General features: G+C 44.0%; 1 protein-coding gene across 1 annotated transcript in view; it reads left to right on the forward strand.

The window, feature by feature from the left end:
• The first annotated feature begins 12,282 nt into the window (after positions 1-12,282).
• Positions 12,283-14,986, forward strand: part of Dppa2 (developmental pluripotency associated 2) — a 10,426-nt gene continuing 7,722 nt past the window's right edge. Inside the window, exons 1-2 of the mRNA XM_021185497.1 lie at positions 12,283-12,547; positions 13,595-13,727. Coding sequence (XP_021041156.1) covers positions 12,515-12,547; positions 13,595-13,727 — 166 coding nt within the window. The 5' untranslated portion in view covers positions 12,283-12,514. The remainder of the gene's footprint in view (positions 12,548-13,594; positions 13,728-14,986) is intronic.

Consider the following 14,986-nt stretch of genomic DNA (forward strand, 5'->3'; position numbering starts at 1 on the left):
CAGATCTCATTACGGATGGTTGTGAGCCACCATGTGGTTGCTGGGATTTGAATCCCGGACCTTCGAAAGAGCAGTTGGGTGTACCCACCGAGCCATCTCACCAGCTCCCCCCCCCCCATTGTAACTCTTATAAAGGAAAGCATTTATTGGGGCTTGCTTACAGTTTCAGATACTTTGAGAAATGCAGTCCATTTCCAGCATGGTGGCATGCAGGCAGACATGGTACTGGAGAAGAAGCTAAGGGTTCTACATCCAGATCCTAGGACAGAAGGAAGAGTGAGTGCCCCACTGAGACTGTCTTGGTCTCTTGCAACCTCAAAGCCCTGCCCCACCCCCAGTGACACTTTATCCAACAAGGCCACACACCTTAGTCCTTAGTAGTGTCACTAATAACTAAACCTTCAAATATGAGCTTATGGGGACCTTTCTTATTTAAGCCACCATAGAGCCCTTTAGGCCTTGAGAATGACAGTCATGTTTTCTGTTCCCGACCACACTGTGAAGGGCAGTGCAAACACCAGTGTCTAGCCTGAGCTCAGGAAAGCAGTGTCCGTTATGTCCTATACTAACAGGATGGTGGGGGTCCCATGGATTTTAGTGTGTGTTGGCGTTGGGAATGCCTTGTTGAGGCCTTAGAGGATGGCTGAAGGAAACTTCATTTACTTCTACATTCTTATTTGGAGATTGATACCATCTCTTTCTGTGAAAGGTGCTCTTCCAAACTTGGTCCTACTCAAAATATGGGTGTTACCCAAGTATGATGGTGCATGCCTTTAATCTCAGCACCTGGGAGGGAGCGACAAGTGGATCTATGAGTTTGAGACCAGCCTGAACTATAGAGAAAGTTGCAGGACATCCAGAGCAACACAGAGAAGCCCTGCATTGGGAATGAGTATGTATGTATGTATGTGTGTGTGAGGGTGTGGGGAGAGACAGGGAGGGAGGTATAGGTTAGCATATGTGATATCCTTGTGTTTCCTTCAAGGACATAAGGATGGACACTAAGCCACATTCTATGGAATCTTCTCTCCCCTCCATTTCTTTCTAGCAGAGTCTGCATGCTTCAGCTCCTGCCATCCGAGAAAGCTGATGCCACTCTTGTCTCTTTAGTGCCTCTGTCCTGCTGCCTCCCTGCTCCCTCCACAGCACCCTTGTGTGTTGTTTCCTGCAGTACTGTCTGCTCTAAAGCAGTAGCCACCTGTAGCAGTTACTCTCCTGTTGCTGTGGTAAAACACCATGACAGGCATTACCTAGAGAAGAAAGGGTTTATTGGGGTTTATGGTTCCAGGGGGGATATGAGTCCATGACAGGCAGAACAGAATTAGTGTGTATCTTGGACTGCAAGGAGGAAGCAGAGAGGGGGAACTTTTAAGAGCTCAAACTTTGCCTCTCCCCCTGCCAGTGACACACTTCTTCCAGCAAAGGTACATCTTCTGAACCTACCCACATAGCAGTACCAACTCCAGACCAAGTATTTCAACATAGGAACCTACAATGGACATTGTCATACAAGCCACAGCAATGCTGCTGGAATGACACATAGGACGACATCCCATCCTAGCCTTCATTTTCAGAGAGGCTCTGTCAATACGTTGCCAGTGTCCACTTTCACTCGTGTCCCTATTCCTGAAATTTTTTGCAGCATTGACCTCCAAGATTGTCAGCTCTGACTCTGCCTGAATTCTGTTGATCTCCTTGATGCTCTTTGGCCCTGCAGCTCCCTTGCTGGTGCTGAAGCTGGCAGTGTATCTGAGGTTGTCCTTGCACATCTTCCTGTAAACCTTGGAAGACTTAGCCCAGCTTCATTCTGAGCCAGGCAAGCACTGGGAGGCTTAGCAACTTGGGATTTCACTTGTCTCAGGTTGTTCACACACCCCTCATCTAATGCACCTAGCATGCCCACCTTTGTAAGTATAAAAGAAAGATGAAATTTCAAGACCTGTAAGTCATATAAAGTACTCAGAAATTGCTGATTGTTTGTGAGCCTAGAGGCTGCCTGGGGCTGAGAATAAAGAAAAACAAACCTGGGTATACCCCATAGTTAAAATATTCCTGGGAACAGCTTGAGCATAAGATAAAGGGGAATGTGACTATTCGAACTGAGTCAACAACTCACAGAACTCTGACACCCTGCGCGTACATGTAATTTTTCTGCTGATGTTTGAATAAGCCAATAGTGTGTTGCTATGCTGAATTCCACACCCCTAAGCCCCTTACCCCAAAAAAACCCCTAGCTTTCGAGCCTCGTGGCTGAAATCCATTATCTCCTGTGTGGGATGCATGTCGGTCTGGAGCTCCGTAATTAAACGTCCTCATGTAATTACATCAAGAGATGATAGTCCTTCATGATTTTTTGGGTGCACACCGAATCGGGAATTGGGTGGGGGTTTCCCCACTAGGTCTGTCAAGTATGTATGTGCTCCCTGCAGCAAACAGTCGAACGGCTCCCTTGTAGACACTTCCAGTAACTAACTCCCCTTTCTCTGAGACTACTTAAATGTATTCTAGGACATACCTGGGTTTAGGAAAGGTAGTGTGCTAATCCAGCCTGAATCCATTTTGGGTGACTATGCAATAAGTAAGATTGTGTTATTTGATTGAACTTTTAGAAGAGAATCTAATTTCTCACCTTATGGCTATGCAAAATTGGGCTTGCATCCTGGGAAAGAATGTGCATTTGAGCAAAGGCATAACATAGTCCAGACCTGCCAGTCAAAATAAAGAAATTTACGTTGGAGAGATGGGTAAGAAGTTAAGAGCAGCCGGGTGTGGTGGCGCACGCCTTTAATCCCAGCACTTGAGAGGCAGAGGCAGGCGGATTTCTGAGTTCGAGGCCAGCCTGGTCTACAAAGTGAGTTCCAGGACAGCCGATGCTATACAGAGAAACCCTGTCTCAAAAAAACAAACAGACAAAAAAAGAGCACTAGCTGCTCTTCTAGAGAAGCAGGATTAGATTCTCAGTGCCTGCCTAGTGGCTCTCAACCCCCTGTAACTCCTGTTACAGGGGATCTGATACCCTCTTCTGACTTCCCCAGAACCAGACACATTTGTCATGCATAAGACACATGTAGTCAAACACATACAATAAGAAGTCCCCTAAATAAGTTAGAATATAAAAAAATAAACTTTATAAATAAAAAAAAAAAGAAGTCCCAAACAGTAACTCTTGCCTAATTCTTCAAACTCCTGTTGACTTGCACCATATCTGATTGTAACCATCACTCAGTTTTGAATAAAGTTTCCTTATTGTGCAGTCTGTGTGTTCTTCTTTGATTCCTTAATTAAGATTCCAAGAAACTGGAAATACCCTTTCTAGAACATCGGTAACAGTTTCCACGTGTGTGCATAACGGAGGACTCATCATGCTCCTCCCACACACACACTCTGAATTAGTAGCGACTGCAGGTGGTACAACTCTAATGGAGAAGTTTCAGGCTTCCTATGCTGATTGGAGGGGTCTACTGGGTGGCACCCACATGACCATATTACCTCAGCCACTATCTCTCCAGGTGCTTCTTGAAGAACCCATGAAGGAAGTGTACCTAAAGCCACGAAGATGCTAAGCCTTGAAAAACAGGAAAACATGTGGATTGCAAGGCAGCTGCCATCCTAGTGCCAGAAGCTTAGAGCTTGGTTCACAGCACCTATATAGAGGCCCACAACGATCCATAACTCTATTTCCAGAGAATCTACACCATCTTTTGACCTCTATGGCACCAAGCACACATGTGGTGCACACAGATACAAACAGGCAAAACAGACACACAAAATAATGAGATTAGGCTTTTAATTTAAAAAACAGAAAATTAGAACTGGGTGTGGTGGTGCACGCCTTTAATCCCCAGCACTTGGGAGGCAGGCAGGCTGATTTCTGAGTTNGAGGCCAGCCTGGTCTACAGAGTGAGTTCCAGGACAACCAAGGCTACACAAACCCTATCTCAAAAAAATTTTAAAAAATAAACTAAACAAACAAAAATCCCAGAAAATTAGAAAACAATTTTTTAGGATTTTTTTTACATGCATAAGTGTATTGCCTGCATGTCTGGCTGTGCACCATGTGTGTGAGTGCCCAAGATGAATAGAAGTTAACTTGGAAACTGATAAATGGTGGGGGTGGGGTTAAGTCTGACAGTAATCAACAATGAACTAGGCACCAGAGGCAGAAAGTTCAAACAAACAAAAAAGTGATTCTTAGCTGGGCCTTGTGGCCCAGGTCTATAATTTCAGCCACTCTGGAGGTAGGGGGAAAAAAAATCACGAGTTAAAACTTGCCTGGTTATAGTATATGTAATGTTATTTTATGTGACGTAATGACACTCTGGTGTGCAAGCACACAGGTACACATACATGCACACACACCCACACACATTTCTAAGTTCTCTTCAGGATGAGGTCCTGAATAACAGAAAATTCTGGGCTGGGAAAAGAGGAAAGCGGAGATACACCAAAGGACCTGCAGGCAGGAGTTAGGAGAACAATCCCCAACATAGCCGGAGGGCAACTAATCTATTAGTATAGTAATGGACCATCAATAATTTATCCCAAGAGCTGGGCGTGGTAGTGCACGCCGGTAATCCCAGTACTCAGGAGGCAGAGGCAGGGGGATTTCTGAGTTCGAGACCAGCCTGGTCTACAAAGTGAGTTCCAGGACAGCCAGAGCTATACAGAGAAACCCTGTCTCAAAAAAACAAAAACAAAAACAAAAAAAAACCAACAACAAAAAAGAATTTATCCCATTGGGCTAGTGAGATGGCTCAGAGGATAAGATCACAGACTGCTCTTCCGTAGGTCCTGAATTCAAATCCCAGCAATCACATGGTGGCTCACAACCACCCATAATGACATCTGATGTGACATACTCTTCTTGTCTGAAGACAGCTACAGTGTACTTATTTATTAAAGTAAATAAAAAATAATAATAATAAAAATAATTCATCCCATCAAAAAGTTTCTCCTGGCTCAGGACATAGCATTGAAGCAAGAATCCTAGGAGATGAGACAGAGTCAGTGCCAAGATGATCCTTAGCCACTGTGAAACCAATGCTGATCCAAATAGAAACACTCAAGTTCAAAGGCAAAGGAGGGATGAAGGAGTGATGAGGCTGAAGAAAACAGGCCTACAGGGATGGAGATGGTAAGTGAGGTGACATCTGTGAAGGGATTGTTCTTTGCACAGCATCATAGGATGAAGTGTTGAGAAGGTCTATCAGGAATGTGCTGGAAAGGGGCATAGCACAACTGAGACTGTTCTGTGACCACAGGTGAGGCAGTTATAGCATTAGACCATAATATCAGTTGGGGGTGGGTGGGTAACAGACCCTGAAATAATGCAACTAGGTTATGGCACTTAATTACTATAAGCCAGCAGGCTAGAACTTCCAAGAAGATTGACTGGCAGTTAGAGGGCCCTGACCTCAAGGACTATGAGGCTGGGATCCTTGTGGGCAAAGCAAACAGGCAGTCAAGAGGCTGTAGCCCCACATCAACAAGCAAAGAAGTCAAGGGGAAGAGGGATGTAGTGCAATGGTTAGAGTGCCCATCTAACATCCCTGAGACCCTGGGTTTGGTCCCTTTCGGTGCATAAACTGGATGTGGTGACACATACCTGTGATCCCAGCTCCTGAGAAGCAAAGGCAGAAGTGGAAGTTCACCCTTTGTCTCTGCTACATAGTAAGTCAATCTAAGCTCCCTGAGACTTTGTCTCAAAACAAAATAGAAACAACAAAAAGAACCAGTCAGAGGCTAGAGGAAACGGATATCTCCAAGGGCAGTCACCCAGACTAAAAGACAGGATCAAGTCAGCCAAGGCGGATCAATGCTTCAAGTCTAGACTGTGCTACATAGCGAGTTTCCACCTCATAAAAAACGTTTTGTAACACAAGATGAGGCAATACAAGAGCAAAGTGACTTCCAGCTGAGTCACTGAACCAGGGAAGCTGGCTTAGTTTTCCTGAGAGGAAGAGGTTTGGCCAGTCACAGTCCTTTGTTTGCAATAAGCATAGCCATTTATTTGAGCCAATCACAGTCTTGTCTCTTAGCAGCAATCCCAGTGATTGAAGCTTGTGTCTTGGACCAGTCATAACTTTACGTCTTAATGCCAGGCATCCATCTGCTAGGGTATCATCAGGTCAGTGCTTCTCCACTGGCCAGGCAGAAATGATTCCAGAGTCATCTAGAAACCATCAGACAGGACAAGTCTAGAACCAACTGTTTCCAGCTGGCTTTGATCCCAATACTCGGAAGGCAGAGGAAGGAAGATCTCTGTGAGTTCCAAGCCAGCCTTATCTGACCCTCAAAAAAAAAAAAAAAAAAAAAAAAATTTTTTTTTTTTCAAGCTTAGACTGCCAGCAGTCAGAAACCAGACAAACAGCAAACATTCTTCAGTTGTCTCAAGGTATGCATGGAATGTTCCTAAATGACTGGTGCTGGCCTAAGAGGAAACTATCTGTCTATCTGTCCTTTTGCCCAAGGCATCCAGACTTGTAAGGGAGAACCTAACAGCTGCTATTTGGGTACTCAAGTTACTCCCCCGAAAACCATCTTTGCCTATTAGAAAAATGGTTATCAGGAATGCTCACTAATGCAAATTTATTTTATTATTATTTTTAAAGATTTATTTATATATATGTAAGTACACTGTAGCTATCTTCAGACACACCAGAAGAGGGCATCAAATCTCATTACAGATAACTATGAGCCAACATGTGGTTGCTGGGATTTGAACTCTGGAAGAGCAGTCAGTGTTCTTAACCGCTGAGCCATCTCTCCAGCCCACTAATGCAAATTTAAAGAACTAATGATAAACACTAAAAATGGTGAAATTTAAGCAAATCTTAACAGTGCTTAACACCGTCAAGTGCTTTAGAAACAGTGGTGTGCACCATCTCTACCAGTGAACTATATCCCTAGCCTAATCTATGTGGTTGTTGTTACTTTGAAATAGGCTCTCCTGTTATATTTGGCCCAAGCTGATGTGGAACTTGGATTCATAGCTGAGTACGACTTTGAACTTCATACTTTGACCTGCCCAGCACTGAGATAGCAGGTGTCTGTCACTACAAGCTGCCCTCCAGCACACCTGCTTTGCAAGGTGATGGGGATTGAAGCCAGACCCTCATTCGTGCTAAGGCAAGCACCAGGTGAGCTACAGTGCCAGAACCAACCTAGGAATTCTTAACACCAAACTTCAGCTACTTCAAGGAGACATGAATTCATCTTTGTATTCTAGTCTGTTTAACAAACTGTTCTCTTTCATAGGAAACATCCTGAAGAAAAGCTCCAAATACAGAAAGGAAAAAAAGAGTGAATGGCTCATTTCCCTCCCTCCCTCCCTCCCTTCCTCCCTCCCTTCCTCCTTTTATCTTTTTCTTTTCTTTCTTTCTTTCTTTCTTTCTTTCTTTCTTTCTTTCTTTCTTTCTTTCTTTCTTTCTTTCTTCCTTCCTTCCTTCCTTCCTTCCNTTCTTTTCTTTCTTTCTTTCTTTCTTTCTTTCTTTCTTTCTTTCTTTCTTTCTTTCTTTCTTTCTTTCTTCCTTCCTTCCTTCCTTCCTTCCTTCCATTTCTTCCTTCTATTTCTTCCTTCTTTCCTTCCTTCCTTCCTTCCTTCCTTCCTTCCTTTCTTTTCTTCCTTTCTTTCTGGTGCTGGGGATCCAACTTGGTGCCTTATGTATGCTAGGTGTGCATTGTAGAACATAACCAGGCCAAGAACTCAATGTATTATTTCTTTGAGACAGATCTCACTATGTCATCTTGGGTGACCTTATAGACCAGACTCTCCTCGAACTCTTAGAGATTCATCTGCCTCTGCCTCCAGAGTGCTGGGATTAAAGGTCTGTATCACCACTATATCCTGCTATATTCATTTTTAAATATCTATTTTTTATTTGTGTGTGTGTGTGTCTGTCTGTCTTTCTGTTGGTCTGTCTAAGCTGGCTCTCTTGGAGTCTAGAGGTGTTAGATCCTCAGGAGCTGGAGTCACACATAGATGATCATGACCCACACCCAACAAGATTGCTAGGAATCCAACTTTGGTATGCTCTCAACCACCAGGGCATCCCTATAGACCTCAGAAATCAAGTTTAAAAAATTATGTTTTTAGCCTAGCATGGTAGATTTTAATATAATAAAGATAGTCTTTAATCCTGCCCTTGGGATGCAGAGGATGGCAAGGGTACATAGAAAGACCCTGTTATATTTGGGGGAGAAAAAGTTATGTTTTTAGTTTGGTTGGTTGGTTTTGTTTGAAGCATCTCACTATGTAGACCAGGCTGGCTTTGAACTTAGAGAGACCCACCTGCATCTGCCTCCTGAGTGCTGGGATCAATGGTGTATGCCCCCACCACCTGACTCAGTTATGGTTAAGGGTTTTATTTTTTATTTAGACAGACTTGAATGTAGTAGTTGTCTACAGGTCTTCTTTATACCCCCTTAGTTGGTTAATTCTGCTCCCACCTTCTTCTCCATCCTTGCTTAGATCCCCTTGCAGCTAACACTGCTTCCCTTTACTTCCAGATCAAGGGTCTTATGCTGTGTCCTCTGCACCTTCAGACTTCTTGCCTCATCTCTCTCATATGAACCCATTGCCAAGTGCATGCTGGGAAAGCAGCCTACTAATAAGCCGCATCTCTAGCGGCCATTTTCACTTTTATTATATCATTGTTGCTGGGAACCAAACTCAAAACTTGGTGTGCACTTGGCAAACATTCTATCAGTCCTACATTCCCAACTCCAAATCTTACCCTTTTTGAGGGGTGGGAAAGGAGAACCAGAGGTGTTTAGGAGGGTTTCTCGTGTAACCCTGCCTGCTGTAAACTATACAAACCATTCTGGCCTTGAACTTGTTGCCACCTGTGTCTTCCTAGTGCTAGGATTAAAGACTTGAGCTGCCCCACCTAGTTTAAGTGGGCTCTTGTTATCTGGGAGTGGGTCTTACCTTTAATCCCAGCTGTACTGAGGAAGGCAGGCAGAACTGTGTGAATTTTAGGCTAGTTTGGTGTACATATCAAGTGCCAGGCCAGTCAGGGGTATACAGTGAGACCTGTTCCTCCCCAAAAGAAAGAAAGCTTTTTAAAATTTTTATTTATTTTTTATTTTTTTATTTTTCTGTTCTACTTAACCAGTCTTGACCGACAGTTGTGCATGAGATCGCTGTAGTCCCACATCTCGTCAATCATTTCTTTCTGTGTTTGCCCTTGTTCTTCTCCAAGTTGGCTGGCTTGCCTTTCCAGGAAAGTTTTGCTGCTGCTGCTGCTGCTGCTGCTGCTGCTAGTTTGTTTGTTTGTGTTTGTTTGTTTTTGTCCTTGTTCACTTTAGTCTGGTGATATTTACCTGGGGTGTTGGATTCCTTGGGACTTGACACCAGGTAAGTGCTGAGATTCGAACCCCAGTCTTTGACATGAGTACTCGTAACCACGGAGTCATCTCTCCAGCCTCTCAGCCAGGTACAACAACTAAGATCTCAGGGTGACCCACCTAGCAAACTGAGCAGACGGGGCTACATGAGGCTTGAAAGTAATGCTTGCTCTGTGTTTGTTTGTTTGCTTTTTTTGTGTTGTTGTTGCTGCTGCTGCTTTGGGTGTTTGTTTGTTTGTTTGTTTAGAAAGAACAAAATGATCCAAAAACAAGCAGAAGGAAATAAATGTAAGACTATGAAATTGAATAAATAAAGGAAAAAATTTTGTTAGGATTTTGTTTGTTTTTGAGACAAGGTCTCAGCTGTAGCCAACAGGATAACCCTGACTGGACCAGAACTTGGTGGGGTAGCCCAGAGAAGTTTCAAACTCAGGGATCTGCTGGCCTCTGCTTCCTGCCTGAATGCTAAAGCTAAGGACGTGTGACATCATGCCTGACTGGTTTATTATTATTTTTTAAACAAGAAGAAAAAGAAATTTTGAGTGTTTCCACTGCCCAGTCACATTAACCCAAGCATTTCGTACATTCCCTGGTTGTCTGTCCTGCCCTGTGTGTGCTGATGTAGTGCCCTAGAAGGGGATCATGCAGCTTTAATGTTATACACCTGGCTGAACTATTAATTTTGTGTGTCTCAGACAGGTCTCACTGTGCACTTTTGGCTGACCTGGTACTCTACATATAGACCAGGCTGCGGTCTGCCTTGGCTTTCCAACCATTGAGCTTAAACGTGTGTAACACCACACTTAGCTTTAGTGAAAAGGTTGTTTTTTATTTTGTTTTTTAAAAAGATCTATTTATGCTGGGCGGTGGTGGTGCACGCCTTTAGTTCCTACACTTGGGAGGTAGAGGCAGGCAGATTTCTGAGTTCAAGGCCAGCCTGGTTTACAGAGTGAGCGCCACGACAGCCAGGTCTTTACAGAGAAACCCTGTCTCGAAAAGCAAAACAACAAAAACAAAAATCTATTTATTTTCTGCATATGAGTCACCGTAGTGGTACTGATGGTTGTGAGCCTCCATGTGGTTTGCTGGGAATGAAGGTGTTACTTGATGCTCCAGTCTGCTCTGCTCACTAAAGATTTATTTATTACTATATCTAAGACATTGTAGCTGTCTTCCAATCTCATTGTGGTTGCTAGGATTTGAACTCAGGACCTTCTGAAGAGCAGTCAGTGCTCTTAACTGCTGAGCCATCTCTCCAGCACAGTTGTTTGTCTTTTAAATTCCAATTTAAACTTAATTTTACATATAGATGTCTTCCTGTATGTATGCACATATGTACCATCAGAAAGTCTCACTCAGAAAGAACTCTAGCATGCGAATGGGGCAGAGAGGCCCCTACAGGTGATCGGTGTACTTGGGAGGTTGAGGCAAAAGCACTGTCAAAAGGTCAAGGACAGCAGGGCGTGGTGGCGCACGCCTTTAGTCCCAGTACTCCAGAGGCAGAGGCAGGCGGATTTCTGAGTTTCAAGGCCAGCCTGGTCTACAAAGTGAGTTCCAGGACAGCCAGGGCTACACAGAGAAACCCTGTCCCGAAAAACCAAAAAAAAAAAAAAAAAAAGAAGAAGTTGAAGGACAACCTGGGCTTTGTCTCAAATACCACAAACCTTAGGCAACTAGGTCGCCTTTCTTAATCATCCAAAGCAGGAATATAGTCCCCACGTGGGAATGAAGAGTCCTTACCTGTCCTTAAGTCCCTGGACATTATTCAGTTTCTCTCCCACAAAGGAAGGAGCCAGGGTTATCTGCTATTATCGGCCTACCTCTAGAACCAGTGTTACTAGACTGTCAAGAAACACCCGAGGGAATCATGGAAATACAGATTCCTGGGACACACCCTCAAAGAAAGGATTCAGGAGATAGGTACAGCTTCGTAATTTAGATTTCCAGACAATTCCTCAATAAATTAAAGATTACTTTTTCTTTTTTTCTTTTCTCTTTTATTTTTTTAAAATTGTTGGCTCACTCCTTTTTTTTTTTTTTATTTTTTTGAGACAGGGTTTCTCTGTGTAGCCCTGGCTGTCCTGGAACTCACTCTGTAGACCAGGCTGGCTTTGAACTCAGAAATCTGCCTGCCTCTGCCTCCCGAGTGCTGGGATTAAAGGCGTGCGCCACCACACCCAGTCTTCTTTTTCTTTTCTTATTTTGGTTTTTCAAGACTGGATTTCTCTGTATAGCCTTGGCTGTCCTGAAACTCACTCTGTCCACCAGGCTGGCCTCAAACTCAGAAATCCGCCTGCCTCTGCCTCCCGAGTGCTGGGATTAAAGGCGTGCGCCACCACACCCAGTCTTCTTTTTCTTTTCTTATTTTGGTTTTTCAAGACTGGATTTCTCTGTATAGCCTTGGCTGTCCTGAAACTCACTCTGTCCACCAGGCTGGCCTCAAACTCAGAAATCCACCTGCCTCTGCCTCCCAAATGCTGGGATTAAAGGTGTGTGCCACTGTTGCCCGGTCTGGCAAGATTACTTTTTTTTTTAGGCTGTCCTTTCTTTCTTTGTTTGTTTTTTTTTTTTTAATTTTATTTACTTATTTATTTATTTTTTAGACACTCTGTAACACAGAAGGAGTGGGAAAGTTTGTTTTTCACTTTTTCTAGGTCTCTTGTCTGTCTTGTCATGTCTTGTCCTGGGATTCAAAACGTCCAATTTGAAGGTTTAAAGTTTCCATCTTTCCTGGCTCAGCCTCCCAGGCACTGGGATCACTACCATGCGCCACCACCCTGAGGGAGGGTCCTTCTTTGTCGTCCAGTCAGAACTCTAGGTCATGACCCTCCTGCTGCTATTTCTGCATCCGGAGCACAGAGGTTATAGACATTTGCCAGGAGGACAAAGCTCAAGAGACTAAATTTTTTAATTTTTTTTTTTTTTATTTTTTTAAAGGAGGAGGTGCGGCCGGCTTTTGATTTACTTAAGAACTCAGCTTTTTGCTATCAATTATCTACTGAGACAGAGAACTGATAAAATCACTGTCAAAGAGAAGAGGGTGGAGAGAGGAGGAGGGGGAAGAGCTTAATTGGGCCACAGGAAGACAGGAAGCAGTCATTTACTTATAAAAGAAGTCGGCATCCATTCAGCGGCTGCCTTTGTCTTCTCACAAGCCTGCCTGAAAATGTCATACTACGGCCTGGAGACTTTCAACGAGGTAAGAGAATTAATTCTCTAAGAGAACTGGTTTTCTCTTGGGAGTTCTTTTTCATTTTGTCTAGGGCTCCTGTCTGGCTTCCGAGGAACTGCCTGGGTTTAAGGCCTCAATCTTGGAACCCTCTCTGCTTGATAACCCCCCCCCCCTCCACTTTTGACACTATGTATTTCCTGGGAGTAAAATGAAACTGTTTCCTTGCTAAAGGAGTAAATCCTCCCAGACAAGGAAGGCTGAAGGTAGGATTAAAATCTACCGAGAAGGTGAGCTAAAATTAAGTGGAAATTTTTGATAACTTACATTTAAAAAATAAAGTAGCCATTTTTCCCCCCTAAGGAGAAGTAACCAGTTCCCAATACCTCTAATGCCTAGTTGGTGGGTTTCCCCATCTCAGATTGGGTGATTCTGGGCCAGGTAAGGGCCACTAGCCTGTCAATATTGCTTTTAGGCCTCACCATGTTCGTTTCATTTGGTTTAGTTTGGTTTTTGTTCTTGTTTTTTGTGTTTTGTTCGTTTGTTTGTTTTGGCTTTTGTTGTTGTTATCGTTGTTTGTGGTTGTTTTTTGGTTTTTTTTTCGAGATTGGGTTTCTCTGGCTCTCCTGGAACTTGTTCCATAGACCAAGCTGGCCTAGATCTGCCTGCCTCTGCCTCCCAAGTGCTGCACGATTGAAGGCCTTTGTCATTAGTCCCCACCCCTAACCCCCAGCTCATTGTTTTTTATGGTAGCAGAAGTGGATTTGTGTCTGGGGGAACTTTGATAAGGCGCTATACAAATGGAAAAAGAAATCCTTATTTCAAGTTTGGAAGTATTGGTGTTGAGATTTCCATAGGAGAAGGAAGGGGAGGGGACCAAATCTTCAGGAACTTCCTCCAGGAGGTGTCACTCTCTAGTTGATTGATGCCTTGCTTTTCTGAGCATTTAGAAAGCCCTTCCACAGTGGCTTGGTAGTTCCCAGCCACCTGCTTCCTGAGGTTGTCTTCTGTATTTCAACACCAAGACTCTGATGGTAAATGAATTCAGCAGAAACCCGCCACTGCTTCTCTTTGCAGAACCAATCTGAGGAAAACTTGGATGAAGAAAGTGTGATTTTAACGCTGGTCCCCTTTAAGGAGGAGGAGACAATCACAGACTACCCTACGCAATCAAATGTGTCTTCTTCAACCTTAGACCACACACCACCAGGTATCTATCATCCAATGTCAGAATCCTGGCCAAAATAGTGTAGGTTTGAGATAGCTTTCTAAGTAAGACTCTGGAAAGCCAAGATAAAGTACAGTTGTTTTTTTTTTTTTTTTGTGGGGGAGGGTGTTATTATTTATTTGTTTGTTTGTTTGTTTGTTTGTTTTTTGAGACAGGGTTTCTCTGTATAGCCCTGGCTGTCCTGGAACTCACTTTGTAGACCAGGCTGGCCCCGAACTCAGAAATCCGCCTGCCTCTGTCTCCTGAGTGCTGGGATTAAAGGCATGCACCACCACTGCCCAGCCAAACTCTGTTCTTAAGGGCGGGTGCTGCCTCTCTTGTCTGGGTACACTATGATTTTGTTGTGATTGCCTGGCAAAGTACACAGTTTTGATACAAGGATCATTGCTGCTCTCTAGACCAGGCTAGCCTCCAACTCACAGAAATCCTCTACTCCCTCCGCCCACCAACACACCTCCAGTTTTACCTCCCTGGGGTTGGGGTTAAAGGTACACACTACCATATCAGGCAAGCTTCTTAAACCTCACTGAGATTTTCAAATTTCACTCATCTCAGTTGTTAAGCCCCGTGCACTGCTTTGTTTAAGGTGGGAATTGGGCAAGGTACCGGGAAGCTGTCACCCCACAGCTAGACAGAAGTTCAAAGACACTGATCCACAGTAGTGTGACTTTAAAAAAAAAAAAATGAGGTTAAAGGACAGGGGGTGGGGGCAGGACCTGTGCCTAGCATATAGGAAGGCTGAGCAACACCACTCTCTTTAAGAAAAGGTTAACAGGGTGGCTCAGTGCCTTTAATCCCAGCACTTGGGAGGCAGAGGCAGAGTATATTAAATATCTTGCTTACTGAAAGGACATGGTAGCAAAAGCCTGTAGTCCCAACACTTCGTGGGCTGAGGCAGGTAGGTGTTGCCATTATACTCTTTTGACATTATGGTCACATGACATGTTTTTGTGAAGCTGGGGATGAAATCTAGCCCCCTCCTGTAGTGGGCGTATCTCCAACTGAATGAAAATCAAGTCCCAGGTCTTCCTCAATTGCGTATGGAATGTCGTCAGTGGAGGCCATATGTCTTAAAACAAATGACCAAAATGAACACACCACCACAAAACCTGCCTATTAAAACCTGCCCTTAAAAAGTCTTGGTGCCAGCCGGGCGTGGTGGCGCACGCCTTTAATCCCAGCACTCGGGAGGCAGAGGCAGGTGGATTTCTGAGTTCGAGGCCAGCCTGGTCTACAAAGTG

The sequence above is a fragment of the Mus caroli genome, chromosome 16 (assembly GCF_900094665.2).
Source record: "Mus caroli chromosome 16, CAROLI_EIJ_v1.1, whole genome shotgun sequence".
Lineage (NCBI taxonomy): Eukaryota > Metazoa > Chordata > Mammalia > Rodentia > Muridae > Mus > Mus caroli.